This window comes from Arachis hypogaea, chromosome 19 (genome assembly GCF_003086295.3).
Source record: "Arachis hypogaea cultivar Tifrunner chromosome 19, arahy.Tifrunner.gnm2.J5K5, whole genome shotgun sequence".
NCBI lineage: Eukaryota > Viridiplantae > Streptophyta > Magnoliopsida > Fabales > Fabaceae > Arachis > Arachis hypogaea.
This window is the reverse complement of record NC_092054.1, coordinates 97,848,402-97,858,306: the sequence shown is the minus strand read 5'-3', so window position 1 is coordinate 97,858,306 and position 9,905 is coordinate 97,848,402. Positions and strand designations below refer to the sequence as shown.

The following is a 9,905-nucleotide window of genomic DNA, read 5'->3' as shown; positions in this document are numbered from 1 at the left end:
AATAAAATTGAAACATTTTGAAAATATTAAATATTTAAAATTAACATTGCGTTTTTTTTCCCCAAAAAAGGCAATTGGTGTTCAGGGAAATGCTAATGCTACTAAAATATAAAAATAATAGATAAAATAATAAATCATTGGTTTTAACTTTTTTATTTTTCTTTTTGTAAAAATGTATGTAGCTCAGTTTTTAATTTTTAAAAATAATATTGTAGCCTAATTAACAGGTTATCTTTTTTTCAATTTTAATTATCCATATAAAAAATAACAAAATGAAAAGATAATATTAGAGAAAAATAAATAAAACATAAAAATTTCAAGCTAAATAAAATAAATAAATGATTTCCTGCCATACTCGTAGAAGATGGTTTACCTTCGTGATTTTAACGCTATATTTCCAATTTTTTTTTTCTGTTTAGGACGGAATTTTAACGCTATGATGCAGCACTTATTACTATTAGTCATACAATCCCCATTCTCTCTGTCACTGTGACCCAAACCCCCATTTCTCTCTCTCTCTCTCCTCCTCTCTCTCTCCCCTAATCCACCACCGTTCCCACTCTTCGGAACCAAGATCCATTTCCCAACAATATCACTGTAAGTTTTTCTCTCTTTCGTTGCGCCATCTTTTTTTTTTTTTTTGTTTAAGAACGCCTCCGTTTTTTTTTAAAGTTTCCGTCGTTTTGTCACGTCGTTTCCGTCTGCTCGAGCTGTGCTTCCTGCTCGTGTTGTCGCCGCGCCTCCCTCGCCTCTCTCTCTCTCTCTCTCTCTCCTCACGTCTCAGCAATAACCCCAGAGAGAGTTTAATTTGTATTCTGCAACCTTGTTCATCTTTTTCAAGCACAAGATCTTCTTCTTCAGGTAAGGATTTGGGTTAAGGATACCTCAGTATTTTAATGTATTTATGTATCTATAATTGCTTGACATCTTAGAAATCTAGGTATTCATCTATGTTTCTCTTTGATAATTTTTTTTTTTCCTTTTAAACTGTTAGTGCTTCTGCTAGAACATGTGGTTTGACATTGTTTTATGTTTAGATTTTTATGTTTTATTTTTATGTATTTATTTTTTTGATGAACTCTGTTTGTGCTGTGAGTTATTGGCATGAGGGTTTGTGTTAGGTTTGAAAAATTTTGTCAAATAGGTATGTCATATTTGGTAATATATATGTTGATGATTTTTATCGAAAGCAATGAAATATATGACATATGATGTAGTTTATGGTAGTATTTGATTTGTTTATTACTATGTTAGTGAAATTTGATTTGTGAAGGTAGATGTAATAATTCCTTTATCAGTCAGAAAAGCACAATTTTGGAGAGTGTTGGTGTTAATTTGATGATTCTAGATTAGTAAATCCTTTTCATGTTTTCAAGTTTTACATGTTTAGTGGGCAGTAAAACTCAAAGGTGTTTGTTTTGTCCTGTATTCCTCAGTTTTTGATACGGGTGAAAAGCTTTTTGAGCCAATTGACAATGGGGTTTATTAACGAGTATTAATTTATCACTACAAGGAAAATGCTGTTCGTTTCCTCACTTTTCAGGAGTTGAAACAAAATAAAATGGAAGAAACTGCTTTCCTCTCTGTAGATTTTGGCAGAGAAAGATAATATATAATTCTTTTAATACTTTTTTTCTTTATTTATTTATTAAAAGTATTGTAATCTATAATGCCAGTTCCACTTGCTCCTTATCCAACACCATCGGCTCCATATACTCCTTCTCTATCTGCAAATGGTATCTTAATTTTTCTTGATGTGTGCCTCCTTGGATTTTTTTTTTCTACTGTCTAATTTTCTATCATTACTCTTATATAATGTTGTGGATCATGCTTGTATAACCCATGCTTGTATAACTATGCAAAAATGGACAGTGATGATTATTGTTGCAATTTCTTCTATTACTAGTCTTTTTTACTTGCTATAATATTTTTTTTTATTATTATGTAATCAGAAAATTGTTATATTACTACTTCAGATGAGAATTATATATAGTAGTGGTTGTTCAAATTTCTAATAGTATATAATTTATGATTATCATGACTGGAGTTTTGGTTGTGTATGATGATGAGGAGAATCTTCTGTAGTGTATGTTGTGTTAGTGATTTTTGTTGTTATTAATCAGGGGAAGGACAAAAGCAGAGGAAAATTAAAGAAGAAAACAGAGAAATTTTGATAACATTTTTACAAGAGTTGTGCATGTATGCTTTAGGGCCTGTTTGGATAGGGTCATAAGTAACTTTTTTTTAACTTTTAACTTATAAAAATGTATAATATTAATGTCTGATGCAATTTTTAAAACCAAATTATAGCTTTTTAAGAAGCTATTTAAGTACTTATGGAGAAGTTGAACAAATGACTTCTCTCATAATAAAAAGCTTTTTATCACATTTCTTTTAAAATAAGCACTTTTAGAACTAAAAGACCAAACACAAAATAACTTATTTATAAGCTATTTTTAATATAAGCATTTATTATTTAAGGTATTTTTTCAAAAGGAGCTTAATTAAGCTATTTACCCAAACTATTATAAGTTAAACTTATTAGTGCTAGTAAGTTTTGACTTTTGAGATTTCTTTGTAACTTTGATTTGGATAATAGTGAAGCTTTTTAATACATATGTGGTTAGAATTGTTGAGATTTGTTTTATATAAGTTTAACTGTGGATTATGAGACGAACATGAATTACGGGATTTTTAGAAATTTAGATAAGTATTTTGTGCTAATTTTAATTGTGATAATGCTAATTTTAATTAAAGATATTTGATATTAGGGGTATTTTAGTAAATTAAAAAATTAGAATCAATAATAATTTTAATGAAACATATTTGTTATTAGGGATATAATAGTAAATTTATTATTAGAGGTATTTTTGTAAATTCAAGAAAAATTTCAATGTAAAAAAGTAATATTCAATTAGGTTTATATTTAATTTTATTAAGAAAGCTAGAAAATATTTGATATTAGGGGTAATTTTGACATATTACATAATATGTCCAAAGAACTTAAATCCAACCAAACAAAAAATTATTCATTCCCAGGAATTAAATTTTGTAAACCAAACATAGAAATACTACATGCTAGAGTAATCTCATTCCTAGGCATTATATTCTTGGGGATGATATTCTTAGGAATGAAAACTAATATTTGAATCACACACCCTTCAGATAATATTGTTGCATCTTCTACCTTGATTCAACTGATTGGTGTCGTAAGAATGTCGTTGATTAATTGATTATTTGATCCCTAAATCTAAATCATACGACTCGCGTATTGCTATTTATTTTGGTTAATTTTGTTCCTTATTTAGGATAAAATATAAAGAGAAATTAAATTAATTTTTGCTTCTAATGTGCATATTGGTGAATGATGATTGCAGTTAGGGGGCAACAAGAGGCCGCTTTGTGTTTTGGAACTTGTGACGATGTTTGGTTCAACGAACCGTAAGTGCATTTGCCCTTGCTTATTAATCTCTCTTTCTTTTATTCTTATGTTTTGTGATAATTTTGTCTCATTTTTCTTAATTGTATATTTATGATTTCTTAATTTCTTTTTTTCTTTGAGATGTGTATCGGTTCGAGCTTAGCATGTGATAATTTATTAGACTATAATTGGTTTGTCATTTAGGATTGGGTAATTGTATATTGTTAAAGTGGTGTGTTTCTTTTTCATTTGCCAGCTTTTGGGCAGTCTTCATCGAGCCCGTTCGGCTCACAGTCTGTTTTCGGGCAGAATACTTCTAGCAGCAATCCATTTGCCCCTAAGCCTTTTGGTAGTACGAATCCTTTTGGTTCGCAGACAGGTAGTTCCATATTTGGAGGTACTTCAACTGGTGTGTTTGGTGCTGCTCAGCCTTCTTCTCCCTTCTCTTCTACCACAACGTTTGGTGCTTCATCTTCGCCCGCATTTGGTAGTTCGGCTCCGGCTTTTGGTGCGTCACCTTCCACCCCAGCTTTTGGTGGTTCATCATCATCATTTGGGGGTAAGCATGCTTATGTAATCTTTGTTGTTACTCCAATTATTAGTCAGTTTAGTTCTCATTTTACTTTTGTGTAACTGTCTTTCTTTCGGCATTTGGAAGAATGAAAAGCATCATATTAATAAAGGTTGTGTATGTGATTTGAGTTTTTTGGTTTGCAAGTGAGGGAATGGAAAGGTTCCTCTATTATAATCTTCAAACCCTTCCATTCACACGCCCCAAAAAGGAAATGCCAGTTTACAGTCTTCATACAAAGGTTTGCACCGTTACCTCACGATGTTGTGGTCCTATTGGTGATTAGCTAATTATTTTGATGGTTTTGTTTTGGTGATGGACTTGCAATGCAATTGTTGAGCTTTGTTTACACACTTCGAGTGACATATTATATTACACATTCCTGCCTTGACTTCTTTGCACTTAATAATTCATTAGCATCTTTTGGCATATTTTCTGCTTATTCTCTTAATTTGTTTTATTTCATTTTTCTCTAATTCAATCTGCTAACCGACTTGGTTGCTATATAGGATCATCTGTTTTTGGTCAGAAGCCTGTTTTTGGAGGTTTTGGATCTACTCCCACTCAAACAACTCCATTTGGAAGTGCCACCCAGCCGTCACAACCAGCATTTGGAAGCAGCATCTTTGGTTCGTCAACTCCTTTTGGTGGATCGTCTCAGCCAGCGTTTGGTTCCACGGGCACCCCTGCGTTTGGTGCCACAAGCACCCCTGCGTTTGGTGCCTCAAGCACCCCGGCATTTGGTGCTACTAGCACCCCTGCATTTGGTGCTGCTAGCACCCCAGCATTCGGTGCAACTAGCACCCCTGCATTTGGTTCAACTTCCAGCCCATCCTTTGGTAACACAGGAAGTGCATTTGGTGGGTCCAATACTTCCGTTTTCGGAGGCGGGGGAGCATTTGGGGCCTCAACTAGCCCTTTTGGTGCATCAAGTGCTCCTGCATTTGGCACTTCAAGCACTCCATTTGGTGCCTCTAGCACTCCGGCTTTTGGAGCTTCTAGTACTCCAGCTTTTGGAGCTTCAAGTACCCCTGCATTTAGTTTTGGCTCTACTCCAGCTTTTGGTCAGTCTTCTTCTGCATTTGGTGGCAGCACCCCATTTGGAAGTACAAGCTCACCTTTTGGAGGGCAGAGTTCTGCATTCGGTGAGTTAAAAAAGCCTTTATAATACTGACTACTTAGTGACAATTATTCTTAACTACTTGGGACTTGTGTATGATAATGACTTTATTTTGGGTTTCGTATACCTTATGCCAAGGAAATTGAATGTTCTCCTTACATATTTCTTCATACAGGATCCCAGACTCCATCACCAGCCTTTGGAAATGCTGGTATTGGTCAGCCGGGTTTTGGAGGTCAACGGGGTGGAAGTAGAGTAGCTAACTATACACCAACGACAGAAGCTGATAGTGGTACCTCTGGACAGACTGCTAAATTGGAATCGATATCAGCCATGCCTATTTACAAAGAAAAAAGCCACGAGGAGCTAAGATGGGAGGACTATCAATTGGGAGATAAAGGTACTTACTTCTTTATTATAAATAATAATGTGATAAATTTGCTCATTCCAATTACAATGACCCTGACATGATCTATATTCGATTTAAATTCAGGTGGGCCACATTCCTCTGCTCAGACCACTAGTTCGCCATTCGGAGCATCTACAACACAGACAAACACCTTTGCTCCTATACAAGGGTTTGGTCAAACATCTGCCAACCCTTTTTCTGGCACGACAACTAGTTCTAACCCATTTGCCCAGAAGACTTCAACTTTTTCTGGATTTGGTACAACATCATCTGCTCCTGCCTTCAGTTCATCAGCTTTTGGTTCTTCAACAACAGGCGTATCACAGCCTTCTATTTTTGGCTCATCCCCCTCTCCATTTGGAGCTAACTCTTCTCCGAGCTTTGGGACATCTTCTACATCCTTGTTTAATACTGTTTCTTCTCAGACTTCATCTTCACCATTTGGCTCAAGCATTTTTGGGAACACTCAGCCATCCCAATTATTTAGTTCTATAGCCCCGCAACCAAGCTCAGGTTTTGGACAGACATCCTCTCCCTTTGGGCAGACTTCATCTTTTGGTCAAACTAGCTTGTTCAATTCACCTTCTTCTGGGCTTGTTGGAAGCATTTTCTCGAGCAGCTCATCACTCACATCTAATTCTCTGACAGGCTTTGGGCAAACGGCGGTGAGTATTTATATGTATGCAGTATTGCTTTTCACTTTTTAATCTTAGTTTCGTTAGAGTACAATGTTTGTATCAAGCAAGATAAAATATGGTCATGTTCACACAAAAGCCAGGGTTGTTGACATGGATCTATTGAAACCATAACAGTGTAAGAATCTTTACCAAGTATTATTTAATATTAGAGGAGTAATGCAGGCTAAGTAAATGAAAGATGGTATGCAATACAGTTGTAGTATTGAAACATTAACCTATCTAGTTGTGACTGAACGAGTTGATTCTTGACATGATGTTAAACCCTCCATGACCAAGTGGTTAGGAGTTTGGTCCTTGCTAATACATCCCATAACAACAATAACAACTGAGCCTATACTCATCGCATTGTTTGCTACATGTATTTAATGGTACTATTGCTTCCTAATTGTGTCTAAACTAAATTAATTTTACGCTAGGTAAAATGGTATCGACAAAAAGATTAGTACAGATTTGTGTGCAAGACTGAGCCTATACTCAACTGCATTTTGACTTTCTAATATATTTTTTTTCACTTATGTGTGCAGCCATCCATTTCAACACCTTTCCAACAACCACAGACTGCTCAATCAGGTGGTTCCTTTGCCTTTGGCAACTTTGGCCAGACACAACCAAGTCAGTCAAATATATTATCTATTGCCTATTCTCTTTTCTCCCTTTCACTGATTGAAGGATTAATGTTTCTAATGAGTTCTTACTGTACTGTCTTAAATAGTTGGTGCAAGTAGCTTCGGGGGCACTCCAGGTATATTTGGGCAGAGTAACTTTGGACTGTCGTAAGTTACAACTCTTGTAACTAAGTAAAGTCATGTATTCGATATTAAATTGTTTAGTGGTTTTCCTCACTCAATTGTGTTTGTCTTTTTATTTGCTTGTCTTTTTGGAGTAGAATTGCATTTTTATTCTTTCTTTGATAAGTTTGGATGTTGTATTTAAAATATATAAGGTTCTTTGCTTATGTGTTCACGTGACAGGTCTTCTACTCCGAGCTCTGTAGTTGCACAACCAGCACCAATGACCAATCCATTTGGAACACTTCCTGCTTTGCCTCAGATGTCAATTGGTCGAGGTGGAACAACTTCAATTCAATATGGAATCTCTAGCATGCCTGTAAGAAGATCTCTCTTTTATTTGAACTTTGGTTCTATTGGTCTTTAATGCTGGTTTTGTAATTGAGCATAAATTACTTTGATCTTTTATGTGCATTTAAAATATGGTTGACGATATCTCATTCCAGGCTCAAGACAAACCTGCGCCTGTTAGAATATCATCGTTATTGACTTCTCGACACTTATCACAAAGACGAGTCAGGGTTCCTCTCCGGAAATTTCCGTCTAAAACAGATGGACCAAAGGTGAGTACTGTAGTTTTTATTATCAATCTAGGTTTCTAAATAACATGCTCCTTTATGGAGATGAATATGGTGTATGACTGCACTTCTTGCCTGCAGGTTCCATTCTTTAGTGATGATGAGGACACTCCAACCACTCCAAAGGCTGATGCACTTTTCATTCCTAGAGAAAACCCAAGGGCACTGATTATTTGTCCCATGGAGCAATGGCCTGGAAGGGCTTCATCTGAGAAAGCATCACCTTTTAAGGATAGAAATACCCCAGTGAAGGAGAATGGTAATGTTTTCTAAATTGTTTGTGGTTAGTGTTTTATTTATTTTACTTGAGTATGGGCCATGTTAGTATGTTTGATTATGCGCTAACACAAGGCATGCCATCCAAAGATTTGTGTTCAAGTGTTTGATAAGATAGAAATCATATCACTATCAACATCGGGCAACACCTTTATTAACAACCCCCCCACACCAAAAAAGGGAAAAACTATATAAAAAGAAAATTGTGTTACTGTAATGGGTTTGCATCCCATATTATGTTGGTGGTCCTATTGTCTCTCATATGTCCCCTTTTGAAAAAGTAAATTCCGTTCCTAGAGATTTAATGAAATGACAAGCAGACTTATTATTTTGTTTCTTAATACCATGTTCAGGAAGTGCATCTAAAGAAGCATCTACTCAACCAGTTAATGGGACCAGCTCAGCTAGCAATAGTATGTACATATGAATTTTGTAGTAGTTGATTTAGTTATACAGAAGCTCTTTGGTTTGTGAATACTATATTTTTGATTGTTTTATTGAAACATTGTCTGAATTTTGATGATTGATTTCAGAAACTGCAGTGGAAAATGGGGTTGTCAAGGAGCATGTTCAGCCTCCAACAAAGCAAGTACCCAATGGGAGTGTTGAGGACCATTCTCCTCAAAAGGCAGATGTATACAAGACCCTCAGTGGGCACAGGGCTGGTGAGGCTGCAATTGTGTACGAACATGGAGCTGATGTTGAGGCACTAATGCCAAAGCTTCGGCGTTCTGATTACTATACGCAGCCTCGAATCCATGAGCTGGCGGCAAAGGAAAGAGCCGAACCAGGATTCTGCAGTCATGTCAAGGACTTTGTGGTCGGAAGGCAAGGTTATGGCAGCATCAGATTCTTGGGTGAGACAGATGTAAGAGGACTTGACCTTGAGTCCCTTATTCAGTTCAACAACCGTGAGGTGATTGTATACATGGATGATGCAAAGAAGCCACCTGTTGGACAAGGGCTGAATAAGCCCGCTGAGGTTACTCTCCTTAGCATCAAATGTTTTGACAAGAAAACTGGGCAACAATACACAGAAGGGCCAAAGATCGAGAAATATACGGAGATGCTTAAGAGAAAGGCTGAGGACCAAGGTGCTGAATTTATTTCATACGATCCCATTAAAGGAGAATGGAAAATCAGGGTCAACCACTTCAGTGTCTACAAGCTGTTGGATGAAGAAGACTGTGAGGTGGATGAATGACAAAAGAACGTTGTTGGGAATTACTACAGTGAGTTTAATATTTTGACAACCAAGTGCCTTTTTTTTTATATGTAAATTTTTGTTTTTGCCATGTGTTGATAGATTTTGGGTTAATGTTGATGTTTTTTTTTTTTTTTAAAATATCATTTCTTTGGGAGTTCTATTAGGTCTTATAGTTGGGATGATAAAATGTGGTTTGTCTAGTCTCTTTTGTACCCCTTCTAAAATACCATTCAATTTACAAGTGGTAAAGTTCCGCTGGACAAGTTTGTGTTTTTATTTTAAAGAATTGTGATCTTTGATATACCATTCAATTTACTTGTGCTTGATTTTTCTACGAGGATAAAAATGGCAATATGTGCTTTTTCAAATATTTTGCATTATAGTTCCTCTGTTGACTGCATTGAAAAGTTCTGCGTTAAAAGTTGGTGATACGTGGCGGTTGAGGGATAAGTGATAGGAGGTCGGGACTGCGTCTAAGACTCTAGGGGCTTGTCTTATCACTTAATACAAGTTACTAGTCCTAATCCTTTATCCGAAATGGTTATAATTTCACATGGCATGACTACGATAGCAATATTCGGTATTCCTATATTTGGCCAACCTAAAAATGAAACTAAATTGGCCTTTTACTAGATGTTTCTCTACTCATTTTCTTTGGAAAAAAAGGTAAGCAAAACTCTACGGTATAGATAAGAAAAACATTCACATGTATAGATTCCATGTGCGGCATGTATATATGTACTGTCTTTTTTTGGTCAGACATGTACTGTGTCTGAATCTTTCAGTTGAAGCACTAGCTATTGGAAGTTGGCAAGGTGGCAGAGTTTTGTCTTTTTT

The 9,905-nt window shown here is 35.8% G+C and overlaps 1 protein-coding gene across 2 annotated transcripts; it reads left to right on the top strand.

Moving 5' to 3' along the window:
- The first annotated feature begins 357 nt into the window (after window positions 1–357).
- Window positions 358–9,331, top strand: LOC112775824 (nuclear pore complex protein NUP98A). 2 transcript variants are annotated; one of them, XM_025819709.3, is made up of 14 exons: window positions 361–597; window positions 673–861; window positions 3,378–3,441; window positions 3,678–3,980; window positions 4,502–5,137; window positions 5,288–5,512; window positions 5,606–6,186; window positions 6,744–6,831; window positions 6,932–6,992; window positions 7,191–7,326; window positions 7,454–7,570; window positions 7,667–7,844; window positions 8,215–8,274; window positions 8,395–9,331. In XM_025819709.3, the coding sequence occupies exons 3-14, from the start codon at window positions 3,423–3,425 to the stop codon at window positions 9,063–9,065; spliced, it is 3,075 nt and encodes a 1,024-aa protein (XP_025675494.1). In that variant the 5' UTR covers window positions 361–597; window positions 673–861; window positions 3,378–3,422; the 3' UTR covers window positions 9,066–9,331. The 2 variants fall into 2 exon arrangements, with proteins under 2 accessions (XP_025675493.1, XP_025675494.1); XM_025819708.3 differs by having other exon boundaries at window positions 358–861.
- Window positions 9,332–9,905: the final 574 nt, after the last annotated feature.